Source organism: Durio zibethinus, chromosome 26, assembly GCF_047325235.1.
Source record: "Durio zibethinus cultivar Kanyao isolate XHJ-2024 chromosome 26, ASM4732523v1, whole genome shotgun sequence".
NCBI classification, from domain to species: Eukaryota; Viridiplantae; Streptophyta; class Magnoliopsida; order Malvales; family Malvaceae; genus Durio; species Durio zibethinus.
This window is the reverse complement of record NC_143187.1, coordinates 1,259,228-1,277,195: the sequence shown is the minus strand read 5'-3', so window position 1 is coordinate 1,277,195 and position 17,968 is coordinate 1,259,228. Positions and strand designations below refer to the sequence as shown.

At 32.2% G+C, this 17,968-nt stretch overlaps 3 protein-coding genes across 6 annotated transcripts; 2 read left to right on the top strand and 1 right to left on the bottom strand.

The window, feature by feature from the left end:
- Nucleotides 1-286: 286 nt before the first annotated feature.
- On the bottom strand, nucleotides 287-1,298 carry LOC111318513 (ethylene-responsive transcription factor ERF003-like). The gene is made up of 2 exons (XM_022921374.2): nucleotides 1,066-1,298; nucleotides 287-932 (listed from the first exon to the last, which is right to left on the bottom strand). Exons 1-2 carry the CDS (start codon nucleotides 1,146-1,148, stop codon nucleotides 476-478), a joined length of 540 nt encoding a protein of 179 aa, XP_022777109.2. The 5' UTR covers nucleotides 1,149-1,298; the 3' UTR covers nucleotides 287-475.
- Nucleotides 1,299-4,093: 2,795 nt separating this feature from the next.
- On the top strand, nucleotides 4,094-10,532 carry LOC111274394 (nuclear pore complex protein NUP96-like). Of its 2 annotated transcripts, none has more exons than XM_022859014.2 (6): nucleotides 4,094-4,315; nucleotides 4,899-7,510; nucleotides 7,923-8,046; nucleotides 8,602-8,750; nucleotides 9,387-9,484; nucleotides 10,072-10,532. In XM_022859014.2, exons 1-6 carry the CDS (start codon nucleotides 4,285-4,287, stop codon nucleotides 10,262-10,264), a joined length of 3,207 nt encoding a protein of 1,068 aa, XP_022714749.2. In that variant the 5' UTR covers nucleotides 4,094-4,284; the 3' UTR covers nucleotides 10,265-10,532. The 2 variants fall into 2 exon arrangements, with proteins under 2 accessions (XP_022714749.2, XP_022714748.2); XM_022859013.2 differs by having other exon boundaries at nucleotides 4,893-7,510.
- A 1,018-nt stretch (nucleotides 10,533-11,550) lies between these two features.
- Nucleotides 11,551-17,520, top strand: LOC111274393 (uncharacterized). Of its 3 annotated transcripts, none has more exons than XM_022859012.2 (10): nucleotides 11,551-11,734; nucleotides 12,648-12,732; nucleotides 13,718-13,792; nucleotides 13,878-13,914; nucleotides 14,553-14,636; nucleotides 14,744-14,804; nucleotides 14,900-15,006; nucleotides 15,431-15,496; nucleotides 16,107-16,262; nucleotides 16,787-17,520. In XM_022859012.2, the coding sequence occupies exons 1-9, from the start codon at nucleotides 11,647-11,649 to the stop codon at nucleotides 16,200-16,202; spliced, it is 699 nt and encodes a 232-aa protein (XP_022714747.2). In that variant the 5' UTR covers nucleotides 11,551-11,646; the 3' UTR covers nucleotides 16,203-16,262; nucleotides 16,787-17,520. The 3 variants fall into 3 exon arrangements, with proteins under 3 accessions (XP_022714747.2, XP_022714746.2, XP_089611491.1); XM_022859011.2 differs by lacking the exon at nucleotides 16,787-17,520 and adding an exon at nucleotides 16,452-16,682 and having other exon boundaries at nucleotides 11,553-11,734; XM_089755365.1 differs by having other exon boundaries at nucleotides 11,561-11,734; nucleotides 16,896-17,132.
- Nucleotides 17,521-17,968: the final 448 nt, after the last annotated feature.

Genomic DNA, 17,968 nt, shown 5'->3' with positions numbered 1-17,968 from the left:
ATGCTTCATGCCTTGATATTTTCTATGTAATTCTTATCATATGTTAACTTACATTATTTCGGTATGTATTTGCACTACTTCATGAAAATCAACTTTTAGGTAGAGTGAGAAGTTATCATATGTTAGAGGCAAATCTAGTTTTAAAATTAGTGTGTTCATTGGCACTTTCAAATTGCAAAAATAAGAAAATTTGGAAGAAATTTTTTTCTTAAGCATTTTCAAATTTTTTCTATGAACACCCCAAATATTGAAAAATAAAATAATTTAAAGAAAAAATTTTCTTGTGAACAAAGTTTCCTTTTACAATTGATAAATCCATTCATAATTTTTTATATATATATATCACAAACGGACACCTCCAAGAAAAATTTTGAAGCCTTCACTTAACCTTATGACCTAATAAATTACCAAGAACCAGAAAAATGAAACAAAAGGAAGCTGCATCAACATTTGGAAGATGCTTACATTCTAGACCTTAAGTTGAACTAGCAGAACAAAGTTCAATAGAACCATAATCAAGCAACTCCTCTATCATCTGGTCTATATGATCATCTTCTAGTGGAATGAACTGCTGTTCACTCCCCGCCTGACTTTCCTCTCCTTCCCATTTGGTCTCCGGCTGCCGCAGGCAATCCATTTCTTCAATTTTAACCCCGGTAATGCCACAGCTGGGGGCTAAAGGGTGACATTGTGCTGTATAAGTCTCTTTTACTGCATTTTTTTTAGCCAGTTGGAGTGCTGCCATGTGACATTTATGTAACTTAGCTGCCAAGGTAGCTGAGAGAAGCTTTGATGAAGAAGATTGAGGCTCATTGGGATTGTATGGAAAATTGGTTCGTGCTTTTTGCCCACACATTAGCCTTGCCGCCTCATCATATGCTCTTGCAGCATCCTCTGCTGTTTCAAATGTGCCTAGCCATATTCTAGTCTTCCTGTAAAAACACAGAGACGTTTCTCTCGTTAAAAAATTAAAAAAAATGAAATAATCATATATAAAAACGTTTCTCCTTTAACTAAAAGAAAAACCAAAAGAGAGAAAAGGCTGAAATGTTTGAAGGAGATTACAAGACAGGGTGTCGAATTTCAGAGACCCAGGAGCCCCAATGTCTTTGACGAACGCCACGGTATCGCTGTTGAGGTCTTCCCATGGTGGTTTTTAATGAGAAATGATTCGAAGGATGTTTGGAGAAGTAAGGTGTTTGTTATATGTCTGAGAAAGAACAAAAAAATTAAAAAAAAACAAGCAGAGAAGGAAGGGTGCAAGGGAGAGAAGTCCTGATAATCCTGAAATGGGAGAGTCAAGGCTTAAAGGGGGCTTATATAATCGTCTTTTGCGGCATTCTGAACCTGGTGAATATGATCACCAACGATCAATATAGAATAGGGTCCCACAAATTTTTACTAAAAAAAAAAAATCCTTTTACATGAAAAATTGAAAATTCAGGAACAAATTTTTTCTTCTTCTTTTTCATTTTTGGCTGAGCCTTTTCAACGTGGCCATAAATAATGTCACTAGAAAGGTAGTTTGATACCGCTGTTATTTTTCATTTTCCCTTTTAGTGATGCGATTGGCAGGGCAACAATAGGAATTCATTCATATGTTAAGTGATGTGGGAAATTTTCGAGTAGGGGCATATAAGTAATTTTGTAGATCTTTCATACCATCGTCATTATTATTATTTCTATTATTAGGAAAATGTTTGTTATTATTATCCAGATACATATCAATTACGATTATTACATTATAATTAATTAATAATAATTTATAATTATATAAGATCTAATATGAAGCTCATATTCTATCATATAATTTTTTTCTTTTGCTAACTTTTAATTTCTTTTATATATAATTACAATGCATTTGATATATTTGCATAGTAATAATATACATAATGATCAATTTAAAAATGGGAGGTGTTTGGATTTGTTGTAGTAGTTAGTGGACATAAGTAACGTGGCTCACGTCACATTTACTATATACATAGGAAACCTACCCATATGCCATATTCTAAGGCAAGGACAAACAAACGCACGTTTCATGTAATCTTCAAGCCTCATTCCCATTGCCATTCCTATTCCCTTTTATTCTCTATCTTGCATAATCATGACCATGATTATTATTATTTGAATTAGATAATAAAACTAATTTAATAAAATCACAATAAAAAATATTATATATATAATTAAAAAAGTAACTAAAAGAAAGCACATAAGTTATTTTTGAATTTATTATAATAAATATTAATTTTAAAATATAAACATTTATAATAAAATAATTATAATTTTAAAAATTAATTTACATGTTAAATGAGTAATATTAAATATTATTAATTTTATATATCACTTCACCATAGTTATATAATTTTTTAACCCAATTTTCCATTTTAATGAAAATTGAAAGTGCACTTGTTATCATGAAAACTTTTATTAATTTTTAAGTAATGAAAATATCTTTAAAATTTATAGTTTTTAAAAGGTAAATTTAAAAAAAATGAAAAACATAAATACTTTAATTTTATTTTGTTATTATAACTTTATGTTGGCTTCTGTTAATTTTCACAACTGATGTCAGACAGTAACGCCAACTTAGTCGTATACTAATGTTAGTGTTAAAGCTAGCACTAATCAGTTGGAAGTATTAATTTGGTTTGGTTTATTTAATTTAGATATTAATCGACTAAAAAAATTATTTATTCAATTAATTTGATAGATTATCTATTTTAAAAATTAATAACTGAACAAATCAAACTAATTGGTCTTATTAATTTATTTTTAAATATATTTTTATATAACATAAATACAACATTATTTATATACTATCATTTATTTTATATAATATATAATATAGATGTTAAATAACTTTTATAATAATATAAATAATATATTTTTTAATAATTAAAATCAATGAAACCAATCTAATTTGATAAATTATTTTACATTCGATAAATGGTTTCAATTAAATTAATTATTTATATATTATTTTAAAATAAATATAAATTCGATAAATGGTTTCGATTATTTTAATTAATCATTTTAATTCATTTAAATTCGATAAATTATTTTAAATGAAATCGATCAATTCAATTTTTAAGAGCAATGCTCTCCCCTAAATAGTACAGATTTTGAATAATAACAGCCGATAACGAGCTTTTATAGATGGACCGGGCAAGCATTTAGCAGTGTTAACTTGGCGGCACGGCCCGATCCTTGTAGCAGAAAAATGAAAACAATGTGTTAAGTGAACAGTGAAAGTTTTTTATTTTTTATTTTGTTTTTTAGATTGATTTGAATGTTTCAAGTTTTCAAAATTTTTAAAATTTTTTTGTGAATTTCTTAAAAATTTATTTTATGGTTTTCATTTTCATGATAATGTAATGATAAAGATTTTTTTTTACATGTTATAATTTTATTGAATATTAATATTACGTTGATATTTTAATTCAAATATTAAAATTATTACAAAATAAAAATTTAAATACTTATGGGTGTTTGTTTTTGTTTTTTTATTTTTGTTTTTAATTTTTTTAAAAATGGAAAATAAAAACATGTTAGATAGGTTATTTTTAATTTTTATTTTTAAAAATTGAAAACAAAGTTTAAAAATTGTTAAAAATAAAAAAATTTATTTTTAGTTTTTTAAAAATAATTTAACACTATTATTAGATATTGTTCACAAAAATTACAATTAATAACAGTACAATTATTATATTGATAAAATAATATTTTTATTATATAAATATTATATTAATAAATAATATATTAATAAATAAATAATAATATATTAATAAATATTATTATATTACTAATAATAAAAGAAACCTAAAAACTTTAACCACTTTTTCTTGCATATTTTTATTTTTATATTTTTAAAGTTCAATAAATTAAAAATAAAATAAAAGAAAAAAATTTTTAAATATAAAATATAAAAACACATAATAATTCCAAACGATCTCTTAATTTTAAAATTTATTTTTATAAACATCAAATTGATAAAAATATATAAAATGTGAGTATTTTGTATTTATTCAAAAATTAAATTCATAATAATAATATTTGACCGGTTTATAGAATCAGAATCCGTCACTGCTTCACTGTCTAAACTCCAAACCCCAGATAACCTTTCCCTCCCTTGCCTCTCTTGCTCCTTTCACTTCAACCTTCTTTTCTTTCTCTTCATTTTCCCTCTCGTTTTAACTTCACCAGCTTCTCATTAAAGTGATTGAACCCGAAGCATCCAAAACTGCCGCTAAATCCAAACCCCCCATCAACCCTCACTATCCAATCATGGCTTCCGCTTCTTTGCTCCCGCCTTCAGGTAATTTTCTCACTCTTTTTTAATGCTATATATATTTGGGATTTAAACTTGGGATTAATCCAATCAATTCCCGCACTTTAGCATGGATCAATTGTTGAGGGGTTTTAGTTAACTATTCTGCTTGGATTAGATGAAAAGATGGTTTTTTTTTTGGTTTCGTGTTTAGAGTTCAAAGTTTGTTTTATTTGTTGTTCTTGAGTTCAATTAGCTATTAAGTTTCTGGGTTGTGTCTGTTTGATACCCAGTTTTTGTTGGTTAAGAAGTTCTCTTTAGGTTAGTAATAGATCTACAAAGTTTAAAGATTTTGAGGTTTTTTTTGGAGAAATTGGAGAGATGAAAATGTGGGTTGGTATCAGCCTGTGAATAGGTTTGGGTTTGAACTGAATTTTGTTCCCCAATAGAGTATCTTTCAGGTTCTGTAAGGTTAGTGTTTTTAGACTGATTTTACTGCAATTGTTTGCTTGGGCTGGTTGGTCAACATGGGTTATTTATTTATTTATTTGTATTTTTGGTCATTTTTTAGCTAATTAGAGATGCAAGTTAGATTATGTGAAATTACTCAATGTCCAAGTTGTAGTTTCAGGGACTTCCAGTGAAATTCGTAGTGCAGCAAGTGACATTTCTAGAAGTGGGACAGACCTCAATGCAGAAAATTGTGATTTACATGTTACATCACTGTACAAGAAGAGAAGGATATCTGCCACTACAGATTTTTTGTCACATGATGTTTTGAGAAAGATTGAAGAATCTTTACCTAGTTTTAATTCCCCTGATTATTATATGGAACCTTGCTTGAAAGATATGGCAACAATGGAACTCTTGGATCCTGGTTATTGCAGCCGAGTTCCAGATTTTGTTGTTGGAAGATTTGGTTATGGATGTGTAAAATTCTTTGGAACAACTGATGTTAGAGGGTTGGATTTAGATCAAATTGTGAAGTTCCGTAGGCATGAGGTAATTGTATATGAAGATGAACGTAATAAGCCCATGGTTGGTCAAGGCCTTAACAAAACTGCCAAGGTAACTTTAAGACTTAAAATTGAAAATATAGACTTGGAAAAGCAGGAGGTAGATGGTATTGTTAAGAAATTAAGAGAGAGTATGAGGAGGCAAGGGGCACAATTCATTTCATTTGACCCTGCAAATGGTGAGTGGAAATTTTTGGTTGACCATTTCAGCAGATTTGGATTGAGTGAAGATGAGGAGGAAGATATTTTAATGGATGATGCAACAGGGGTTGTCCAAGATCCTGGGGAAATTAATGGTGGTGGGAATTCTGAGATTGATGAAGAAATGCAAATGGATACTAATGGACCACTGCTTTCTCATTCTCTGCCTGCACATCTTGGGCTGGACCCGGTGAAGATGAAAGAAATGAGAATGTTAATGTTTCCTGTTGAGGAAGAAGAGGAGCTTGAGGATTTTAGAGGGACAGTTTCTAATCGGAAACAAGCCTTTGCCAAAGAATTTATAAGGTCTCCTTTGCTTAACTCTAACCAAAGGATGGGCCATAGGTCTAGCCCACCTGTTGTACGGAAAACTCCAGTTGCTTTGCTTGATTATAATTCTGGTACATTTGGTTCAAACTCATCTGGAACCGTTCTGATGACACAAGAAAATAAGGGTATGCCACTAAAGACAATAAAAAAGGAAGGTTTCAAGCTGGACATCAAACAAGAGACACCTGTCACTAGAAGCCATTCTCGCAACATAGTTGATGCAGCATTGTTCATGGGCAGGTCATTTCGTGTAGGTTGGGGCCCAAATGGCATTCTTGTCCACTCTGGTGCACCTGTAGGAAGTAAGGACACCCAGAGAGTATTATCTTCTGTAATCAATATAGAAAAAGTGGCAATTGATAATGTAGTTAGAGATGAAAATAACAAAGTAAAGAAAGAACTTGTTGACTTTGCTTTTGATTCTCCATTGAATCTTCACAAAGCTCTAAATTATGAAGAAAAAGAAGTGGAAGTTGGATTCTTTCAGTTGAAGCTTCTAAATGTTGTCTGCAATCGCTTAGAGCTTTCAGAGATTTGTAGAAGCTATATAGACATTATTGAGAGGCAGTTGGAGGTTCCTGGTTTATCTTCTTCTGCTCGCTTGGTTTTGATGCATCAAGTAATGGTCTGGGAATTGATAAAAGTTCTTTTCTCGGAAAGGGAAAATACCAGCCAACTGAAATCAATGGGTGCTGATAATGAGGAAGATATGATGCATGATATCAAGGAAGGTCTTCCAGAAGTTGATCCAGAAGCACTTCCTCTTATTAGGAGAGCAGAGTTTAGTTGTTGGCTACAAGAAAGTGTATGTCACCGTGTCCAAGAAGAAGTAAGCTCTGTGAATGATTCAGGTTACTTGGAACACTTATTCTTTCTCTTGACTGGGCGACAACTGGATGCAGCTGTGGAGCTGGCTGCTTCTAGAGGAGATGTGAGACTGGCTTGTTTACTAAGCCAGGCTGGCGGATCAACAGTTAATCGTTCTGATGTTGCACAGCAACTTGATATTTGGAGAATTAATGGACTGGATTTCAATTTCATTGAGAAGGGCAGGATTCGGCTTTATGAGTTACTTGCTGGTAATATTCATGGTGCTTTGCATGGTATTAAGATTGACTGGAAGAGATTCTTAGGATTGTTAATGTGGTATCACCTACCTGCGGATACTGCATTGCCTGTTGTGTTTCAAACTTATCAGCACCTTCTTGATGGTGGAAAAGCTCCATTTCCTGTTCCTATTTACATTGATGAAGGACCGGTAGAAGAGAATGCAAATTGGAGTAGAGTGGAAAGATTTGATCTTTCATACTATCTTATGCTTCTGCATGCCAGTGAAGAGAGTCAATTATGCTCTCTGAAGACGATGTTTAGCACCTTCTCTTCAACACATGATCCACTTGACTATCATATGATCTGGCATCAGCGGGCTATCTTGGAAGCTATTGGTGCTTTCCATTCTAATGATCTTCAAGCTCTTGACATGGGACTTGTATCCCAGTTACTATGCCAGGGGCAATGCCATTGGGCTATCTATGTAGCCCTTCACATGCCTTACTGTGATGAGTATCCTTACCTTCAAGCTATTCTTATCAGGGAAATTTTATTCCAATATTGTGAATCTTGGAGTTTACATGAATCACAACGCCAATTTATTGAGGACTTAGGTATTCCATTGCAATGGTTGCATGAAGCTATGGTATGTTATTGGTTTTCTAGATGTATTTTTGCTCTAACTTTGTGTATCTGAAGCCTTTTTTTTTTTTAAACTTCTTATTGTTCTAGCCTGATTGGTATTCTATGTTAACATTCAGAGCTTTGCGTGTACATTATATGCTCTATGTGGGTTAGATCCATCACTAATTTTACATTCTTAGCTTAGTGGCAGAATATCAGTATCCTGGTTGAGTGGCATCTTTAAATCTAATCTTTTTTTTGAAGATGAACTCTTTTTAAAATTACTAGCAATCTTGATTTGTCCTGCTATATGCTCATCTTTGTATCTGTGTCCATGTGTGGATGTATGCTGTGAGAGAGAGAGAGAGCTCTGAAAGTTTCTTTGGAAATTGAGTTTTGTTTCTCATTGTGAAAACTTTCCTCTTATGATGCAGGCAGTTTATTTCAATTACCATGGGGATTTGCCAAAGGCTCTTGAGCATTTTCTGGAATGTGCTAATTGGCGAAAAGCTCATTCTATTTTCATGACTTCAGTAGCTCATACATTGTTCTTGTCTGGTAAGATCTTATAGCAAATTAAGTAATTCATATGTGCCTTCTGAGCTTTGTTATCCTGTTATCTCAATTTTTATGCCTTGTTGATTGACTTTAAACCAAATTCAAGGCCTCTCCTTTCTGCAGTAAAAAAAAAAAATGATATTAAAATTTATAATACATCACAAATGATTACCATGTTGTGGTCTACCGAATTTAATTTGTTTAGACCTCAAAGGAATTTTGTCTATTATGGATATGGTGAAACACAGCATAGCATGATAGAATCACATCCGAATCTTCTTTTCTCTATAAACATTATAGACGTATGGCTCCCTCAATTTGCACTATTTTGAGACTTAAGAGTCATGTACATTATAGATGCTCACTAACTTTTGGGATCAATCTTAGTCATTTAAATTTGTTTTGAAAAACCAATTTACATTTGAATTTTTTTTTTGGGTTATTCATACTGGATTAAAGAATGTGAATGCACAATTTTGGGCCATTGAAGAACTGATTAGTCTCAAATACTGTCGATATTGTTGGGCCAAGTCTTTTATTTTTTCTTCAATGCAGCCAATCACTCAGAGGTATGGAGGATTGCAACATCCATGGAGGACCACAAGTCAGAAATTGAAAATTGGGACTTGGGAGCTGGAATTTATATTTCATTTTATGTCCTAAGAAGTTCATTGCAGGAGGATAACAGTACTATGGGTGAACTGGTAAGAAACTGATGCCAATCATCAAGGCCATAGAATCTAGATCTGAATATAGGCTAAAGCTTGTTGGATGCTTCATTTATTATTGAATCATATCCTTCCCGTTAATGTATCAGTTGTGAATTACAGCTGCCCGTTTATGGGTTTGTGATGAGTGCAATCCTTAGCCTCAGTCATGTTTTTCCTGCTAGATCACTTCTAAACTATGGCTTCATCTTAATGGGGTAGCCACTTCAAGCAAAGTGCAGCATGACTAATATGCAATACTTTGCCTTCCAATACTGCCATGCTAATAAGCATGGATCTGCCTAGTTAAACCTTGGTTCCAGAGGCATTACTTCATTTGCCTAAAGGGACTGGTGCTACTGCATGATGTGTTTTGGGGGAAGTGAATTTTGAATTATGGCTGCTGGTCATGTATACTCTTTTTCTTTGATGCTTTTAAAAGAATTTTTGCTTAAAGGCTACATTGCTGTTGGACAATGTTGCATGCTAGAATGTTACTTATGTTAACATAAGTGATAGTTGAAAAGCTTAAAGTTTGTAAGCTGAAAGAAAATTGTGTAATATCATCAAACTTGATTTGAGCTCTTTCTTTTTACAAGTGAATGCTGATGATTATGTTGATGCATTTTTCAGGATTCCCTTGACAGCAAAAATGCAGCTTGTAGAGATTTTCTTGGTCGTTTGAACGAGTCTTTGGCAATTTGGGGTGGCAGGTTACCTGTTGATTCAAGGTATTTATGTTAATATCACTTCATATTTTTGTCTGTAGATAGATAGATAGATAGATCACGTTTGAATATAGAATAGAACTGATCACATTGCCAAGTTTTAATTCAAAATCTCAGCTTGTGATTGCACTAAGTTCGATTATTATCAGCCAAAATCAAAACACAAGGTACCAAGCAGATAAGGACAAGCTTAAGGAAATAATTCCATTCATTTTTAATCTTCCTGTAATTAAAAGAGGTACAAATGGAGAGACTCAGTTCTTGTATTGAAAGGTATTAACTAGCTTAGCTGGTAAAGTGACTAAAATATACTGCCTAGTGCCTGAACGATCTGCCTAGGCTGGCTAATTCATATAAATACCTTCCCTTTGAATATATCCGGAAATACAATGACACCAAAAAAGTTCACATGAAATTATTAGAAAGCTAAATTTAAAAGAAACGTGAAGTGATTCATAGAAACAATAAAAGGGGTTGTGCCTTTAATTTCTTTTTACATGTAGCATCCCACTTGGGGAGCATATATGTTCAATGCTTTATAGTGATTGATATATAACCTTTTTTTTTTTTTTAATGAAACTATGGTGCAGGGTGGCTTATTCAAAGATGGCAGAGGAGATGTGTGATATGCTGCTTTCTGATATGAGCGAGGGTCCAACGCGTGATGCCCAGTTAAGCTGCTTTGATACCGTCTTCAGCGCTCCCCTTCCTGAAGATCTTCGTTCAAATCATTTGCAGGATGCGGTTGCACTTTTTACTTGCCATATTTCAGAGGCCCCTTGATGTTGGATTGTTGTGATTTTGGCTTTGTGTGCGTGTTGTAAAAGTTGGGCATTAATTTCGTAGCAACCTTCATTTTTGTATTTGTGTTTTAGTATGTAGTTCCATCCAGTGAATAGATATAAAAACCGTGTTGGAAGCGCTAACCTAGTTGAACTTGAAAGCCAGTTGGAAAGTGAAAACATGTACTAGTATAGATTTTTCATTTTAAGCTAACTTTTGTTATCTTTGGCAAGATCATGGTAATGTAATCGTTGGAAAGATTTTAATATTTTTTATTTGAAATTATTTTATTTAGTTAATAATCATTAATTATTAAGAATTAAAGATTATTATATTTGATATTATTAAAAATAAAAAATTATTTTGTTTTAAAATATAAAAATAATTATATATATTATAATAATTACATATATTAATAATTTTAAGATTGTTTAAAGATAAAATTTTATAAAATATTGATAGTATTTATTTATTTGTTTTATAATAAAATATAATTAAATAATTAAATTAATATATATTTATTGATAGATAAATTAATTTTTATAATTTAAATTATGTAAAAAATATTTAAGTTAAAAAATAAAATTAATCTACTAATTTTATAATAAAAATAAAAAATTGTATTATATAAAGTGTTAAAAATAAAAAAAGAATTAATTATTTTTTTGAATTTATTATAATAAATATTAATTTAAAAATATAAAAACTTATAATATAAGATATAATAAATTTTTAATTCACATATTAAATAAATAAAATTAATTATTTTTAAATATATATTTTTTATCTGATTAAAAATTAAATTATTTTTTAAAATAATAATTTAATCACTTTCAATGATATAAAATTATCATATAAAATCACTTGATGCATATCAAATATAATCACTTAATCATTATACGAATATCATTATAATTTTTAGAGTGACCCCCGATTCGAAGTACGTGCAAAAGCAAAAGGTGGAAAAGTATAAAGTAAAAAAGAATACAGAAGAGAACAGCCGTCAGCCAGCGGCCAAGGTGGGCAAGTTGCAACCTCCTTTTTAAGTTTTAACAGCTAAAGTCAACAGTAATTTTCGTTTTTTTCCTTAACAAAAGAAATTAAGACGGTAGTACTAGATTTCCTTTCACACTTCAAATCCTTAAAAATACCAAACCAAATCAACCAATCAAAACAAACCAACAAAGCCAATTTGTTTTCATAAAAAAGTAGTAATTATTATTCTTTAATAAACATTCTCTTGCTAGGAGGCTATATAAATAGTAGAGAAGAAGTGGGTGAAAAAAATATAGTAATAAAGGCCAATTGGCGTTAGCCATATTATTAAGCTAATTGTTCTTTTTTTTTTTTTTTTGAGCGACGAAGCTTCCATTTTTTTGTTTATGATGCGTCGCTCTGCATCCAAGAAAGCGGGTCAACCCAATTCAACCAATCCGATTCCTTATTCTCCCTCCGATCTCTTTCGCACCGGTACTCCCCCAACCCTCCTCTTTTTTTTTTCTTGCTTTTCTTTATGTTGTTTCAAAATTTTGATTGCTAAATATATTATTTTTGTTTTTTAATTCTCTGGTTGATTTTTGTAAAATGATTTAATTTTTGCATAATTTGTGTTCATAATTAAGATTCTGTAATTTTGGTGGATTTAGTTGATAATGATTAGCTATCAAGAAAAGTGAATCGAGTAAAAGGATTGGGGGTTTAGTTGTGAAATTAATTCTCCAAAAAAATGATAGACAAGAAATGGAAAATGAAGGACAAAAATCCTTAGATCCTTAGATAGGATACGAGGAGATAAAAGTTTGGCGTTTGAACTTTGAAGAGAACACAACATGTCAATCTTGAGGCTAGGTAATAGGTTAAGTGCATTCTTTAAGGTAGTTAACTCTTAAAAGCGTGGTGGAAAATCATGGTTTTGTAAGAGAAGTTGAAAATTCGAAAGAAAATCCTTTAGCATAATTGAGAAGAAATTCTGTTGCATCTATGATCTACCTGTTGAAAGATGGGGCTTCTAGGCTCGGATTCAACATAGTGGAAAATCTTCCTCTGCCGCGGGTTCATTTTAGAACTATAGGAACGTTAGAGTTACAAAATCTAATCTGTTAAAGCAAGCATTTGCTCCAACCAAGGATGCCAATCATGATAACCCTAATACATTTTCCTCAAGATACTACTAACCATAGTTCAACTTGGTCTTTCATTAACATGTAATTTACCTAAGCCTACCCTAAATGATGATATAAAGCTCCTAATCCTTGAATGAAAGTTGAGACCTCATTGTAGAATATGTAGTTAGAATGCTTTCACATTATTTTTCAAATTTATTAGCTATGCTGTTCTAAGATAGTGTAAGTAATGAGTTGACACTCTGTTTTATATTTCTCAGCTTCAAGTAAGGCATCTTCAAAAGAGATGGAACGGATTGACAACCTATTTTATTCTTATGCCAATAGGTCTTCTGGTATGATTGAGTAAGTTCTTAGTGGAATATGCAATTCAATTTGTAATTTCGTAGTTTTGGTATTTACCTTGACTCCTTGAGTAAGGGCCAATAGGTCTTCTGGTATTTACCTTTGTAACTATGGAAAATTTCATTGGTATCATATGGATTTTGATGTTTACTAGTTTGTTACATCAACCATTTTTCAGATAATTTTGCTTCTTAAAATTTTGTAAATTTCAGTCAATATCCTCGAACTTACAAATTTTGTTGTGTTAATTTTATTTAGTAGAACTATTAGAGTGATCAATCCATATGAAATTTTGTTCACTTATATTCCATATACATATCAGCGATCCTAGCCCGTCTGAATATATGGGCTTTTGCAAGTATAGTCCAGTCTGACTGATATAATTTACATGACATGGGCCACTTCCCCGTTGATGAAATCTGAAATTATTGCTTGTATCAATTTATGTAGAGTGTAATTTTGCTTGTATCAATTTATAGAATGATTGGATGATCAACTACTCCAAAAGCTAACAATTCAAGCTAACTGGTTCTATGCACTAGCTAAGTCCCTCTGTTGCTCGGACTCGGTAGAGAGTGCCGAATATGGATATGCCTCCAAGCTCCAGAAAGGATAAATACCATCCTTTTTAAGTTTTCCCTTGCAAGGTTGGAACTCTGTACTTATTTATGTCCATTAGATGTGTCAGACATTGATACTTTAAGGATGTTGAAGAGTTAGAGCAACATAGAATAGAAGAGCCTAGATAATGATGGATAAGTTGTGGGGGTCATGCACTAAAATTAGTTAACTTTACTCTAGAAATCCGTAATACTGTGTAAAGACTCACTGCACAGCTAAAATAAGGATGTTGAAAATTGAATTACAATTTTTTTTAAATTTATAAAGTGATGGTTATTCATAATTAGTATCATCATTACAGAAACTAATGTTTTTCTTGACTATTTTGAAAGCATTATAATATTATGATATGTTATTTGAACAGCCCAGAAGGGATTGAAACTCTATGTTTCAATATGGAAGTTGATCACACAGATGTTAGGATCTTGATGCTTGCTTGGTAAGTATCATATAAACTTGTTTGATGACTCAATTTTAAATTTTATCCTAAGCTTTTGAGTTGAAGCTATATCTGCATTTGTCAGGAAAATGAAAGCTGAAAAACAAGGATACTTTACCCTGGTAAGGATTTTTGTTGTACCATCTCCATTTACTTGTATAATTTTAACCGTTAGTGTTATCTATTATATTTCCATTGAACAACATTGCTATTAGGTTCCATGTCCTCTGATTTTGTTTCTTCTTTGTCAAGGTGCAGTCATATAAAATAATCAAGTTTATATTCTCTCCTTTTAGGTTGACTTCAGCATGTAGGTTGTATGGGGATGCCTGAATTTCTGTTTTCATCTATTATTTTGTTAATTGCCATTTTTTTGGTCTTGAGTGGAAATCATTTTCATAAGTTTCCATTCTCTGTGATTTGGTCATGATATTTGGAGTTGTGAAAATATGTTAAGTTTTAGTGGAAAAAAAAAAGTTTTGTAACATGACTTTCCTTTTTTTTTTTTTGTGAAATGAAAAAACATTAAGTTTTGTAGACAGGAGTTTCTTCTTCCTAAGACAGTTATGATCCTCATTGAGAGTATCATGATAGCTTGGATATATGTTGGCTGATGCATTATACTGTGTATTGGATTAATTATTGGTTCCTTAAATCCCAAGCTCTCTCTTTATATATGTGTATATGTATTTGTATGTTTTTATACATGTTTGTCGTTAAATTATCTGTTGAAAATGACATTTAAATCTTATCTTTATAGGAGGAATGGCGCAGAGGATTGAAAGCACTGAGGGCTGACACTGTAAGTAAATTAAGGAAGGCCCTCCCAGAGCTAGAGAAGGAGGTAGAAAATTGAGAACATCTTGATATATGAAAGCATGTTTAATATGAATGATAATTATGCTGGAAAAGTCCGTAAAAGTGCTGATGTTCTCTTTTCATATTCAATAGGTCAGGAGACCATCGAACTTTGTGGATTTCTATTCCTATTCATTCCGCTATTGCCTGACAGGTATTTCGATAATATTGTGGCTTGTGTTCTGGATGTCTAAACACTCTTTTTTTCTCATTGAGCTCCTGCTTACTTTCTCAAATTTATTGCTGCAGAGGAGAAACAAAAGAGTATAGACATAGAGAGCATATGCCAATTGCTGGATATTGTTTTAGGATCCCAATTCCGTGCGCAGGTTGACTATTTTATTGAGTATTTGAAGGTGGGTTGCGAGAATTATAGCATTTTACGTCAGAGATTGCAGCTGCTTATGTTTTATGTTCTTGATTTCCTGGATGTTACCATTTATACATGCACATCTTCTTATGTTATTTTGGGGAATGAGTTCATTTCAGTTTTAGCTGCGAGGATTCTGTACTATAAATGTTAAAAAAAATTCTTTGTAGTCTATTTTAAGATTGGGCAACATTGCTATACTGATGGGCCTTTCAACATTTGCGGTAGAAAATAGGGTCAATCTTCTGACTTATAGGTTTGTAGAAATGAATCTAACAACTTGATAGGCTAGATTACAGAGAAAAGTTGCTCATTATGTGATGCTATATTTCTAAACTTACCCTTCTATCTTAACCTCAAAAAGAGGAAGAGAAAATATTTCTCCTACTATGCTTGTGTTGTTATTGCAGATTCAGAGTGATTATAAAGTCATAAACATGGATCAATGGATGGGCGTTTTCCGATTCTGTAATGAGGTACATCACAGTTTATCCTTGTTATGGAATTTCTATGGTGTTTCTGAAATTTAAATGCTCCATAACAAAAAATAGGGTCAGTGAATAATTCTGTACACATTTCATAAGGTATGCTCACACAGACACAACCTAATGAAAAAAAAAAAAAATCTGGAGTGAATTATACCAATATCTTTCAAATAACATACTTCTTAGTAAAGGGGTAACCGAGAATGTGATGCCCTGCTCACTGCTTGACAACACAGAGAATGACTTTCTTTGGCATAAAAATTGGGACAATATAGATAGTAGAAACTATTGATCTTTTCAGTTCTATATGATAAATTATGGGTCGATGCAAATTACAATTCAATAGTTAATTTAGATAATACAGTAATTTTTTTTTTTTTAATTTATCATCTGAAAAGAGATGGAGGACAAGAAAGGAAAAGGATAAAATCTTGTAGTTCTAGCGAAAAATTCTCATTCATCTTGTACACTCAATTGCTACTTGCATGCTTGAACATTGTTTGGCATAATAACTTAGCTATCAGCCATTTGTCTTGTTGGAGATCCACCTGTTAATAATTCAGCCAGTGTTTAACTTTTTTCCTTTTTGATATTTTGACAGATAAGTTTCCCAGGCCTTAGTAATTATAATCCCGACCTTGCTTGGCCGTTGATCCTGGACAATTTTGTAGAGTGGATGCAGGCGAAGCAGAGCTAAAATCTTATTTGGTTTAGTCAACTTGATTCTCAGCAGTAAACTCCACCAGTATCAAAGCAGGTGCTTTTTAAAGTCCAAACCCTCTTCCTTTTCTTTGTTCCCTTCTTCTATAGCCTTGCATGAGTTTTTTTTTTTTTTTAGGGCAAGGGGGTGGGGGGGGGGGGGGGTGGGGCATTAATAAGCCGACTTGAAAATTTGTCTAAGTGTGCCATTCTTTAATCAAAATTATTGTGAATAATTTTTTGTCAGGAATGTTCAAATTGTGGAACCATGCTTCTCCAGCTGCTTTTTATATCTTTTTACTTCAGAATGTTAAAGTCTTCTCAGAAACTTGCCTTCCAAAATTACATCTTCTTGTTACAAATATTATGCAGACACTCAATATATTGAATTGTATTTCTGTTATGGTGTTCATCATTAATACTTCTAAACTGTGCGCAACTAGATTTATTATAATAATTTGACTTGATCTTCAAAGCAGATGGATTGTGATATTATATTATGGACAAAACTATTTATTAGATTACAAAGATGTTAGATTTGTCTGATTTTTATTTTGATTTATCTCATTTATATAAATTCAGCCACACTTTCGAAGGGGTGCTTTTTTCTTGCATAGCATATCTTGGCCGAAATAACAACAATTGAATACATGACAAAATCTCCCTGCAACTGGTTCCCCTGTCTCCCCAGTCTGTTGTAACAGGTGTTGGCTTCATTGCAGTCATGCCTGAGCTAATGATGCCAAGCACCTACAACCATTGAGGATGATCCTTAAAGGATGGATTGTAGCAACCATTTTCTCTTTTATCATATCATCTGCTCTTTGAAAGTCAATTTCATCAACCAAATTGGTAATATTCTTTCAAAGAGCTCTGTAAAGACCATTCTCATTGCCAGGTATATCACAAACGCTGCTGTTTATGTGCCTGTATTGGACAGCCATCCACAGCCAGCATTTTAAGTTAAAAACAAATTTCTTAGGGCACCACCAAGCAATCTGCTGGACATCAAGTTTGGTAGGCATGGTGTGGATTTGAGCAACTTCATCAAGGAAATGTACTTTTTAAAGTGTGTCATTGTGCTATCACTGTTCCTGTATTGGATTAGCTCTGCCAATTCTTTGCATGAAACGTATCTGATAGAAACAGCTCTGTCTTATGCTTGATAGTTACATATCACTATAAAATACATATCATGCCTGTGAAAAGGGCCTTACATTTGTCATGCTTCTCATGGACAAGCAAACTTTAGGTAACCTTTTGGAGCATATGATTTGGATTTAACCAAATGCAAAGTCATACATAAGTTGGATGCTTTTCCTTGTTGCCATATATCTGCATATATCCATTTCCTTTTAGACAGGTGTGGTCATCTCACTGGGACTAAAATCTCATGGTCTACTTGTGCTGGAAAGTTTGCCATTTATTCGTTTCTGATGAGTGTTTGATGTTTGAATGAAAAGAAAGAATTTATTTGGAGCATTTGGGTGGTTGGAATTTTTTAAGGCTGCATTTTCTTCTAAGCCAACTAACAATCAAGCAGAAATCATACTATGAAAAAAGTAGGTCATTAGCTCCTAAGCATGTTTTGGCTAAAGATTTTTCCTTTGAATAAAAGCTTGACCAGGGACCTATGGCCAATTGGTGGAATCGGTTTTCGTTTGGTGTTGAGTTGAGCCCAAATTATATCTGTTTGCTTGTAACCGTAGTTTTGCCAAAATAGGGCAAATGCTATAGCAGTGCTGAAGTATTGGTGCTGGTATA

Excerpts from the sequence above, each read along its gene's own strand:
- LOC111318513 (XM_022921374.2), bottom strand. The coding sequence starts at position 1,148 with ATGGGAAGACCTCAACAGCGATACCGTGGCGTTCGTCAAAGACATTGG. Across the intron at positions 933-1,065 it reads GAAATTCGACACCCTGTCTT|GAAGACTAGAATATGGCTAG; the intron begins GTAATCTCCTTC and ends GTGTTTTTACAG.
- LOC111274394 (XM_022859013.2), top strand. The coding sequence starts at position 4,285 with ATGGCTTCCGCTTCTTTGCTCCCGCCTTCAG. Across the intron at positions 7,511-7,922 it reads AATGGTTGCATGAAGCTATG|GCAGTTTATTTCAATTACCA; the intron begins GTATGTTATTGG and ends CTTATGATGCAG. Across the intron at positions 8,047-8,601 it reads TCATACATTGTTCTTGTCTG|CCAATCACTCAGAGGTATGG; the intron begins GTAAGATCTTAT and ends TCTTCAATGCAG.
- LOC111274393 (XM_022859012.2), top strand. The coding sequence starts at position 11,647 with ATGATGCGTCGCTCTGCATCCAAGAAAGCGGGTCAACCCAATTCAACC. Across the intron at positions 11,735-12,647 it reads CTCCGATCTCTTTCGCACCG|CTTCAAGTAAGGCATCTTCA; the intron begins GTACTCCCCCAA and ends TATATTTCTCAG. Across the intron at positions 14,805-14,899 it reads ATTCCGCTATTGCCTGACAG|AGGAGAAACAAAAGAGTATA; the intron begins GTATTTCGATAA and ends TTATTGCTGCAG.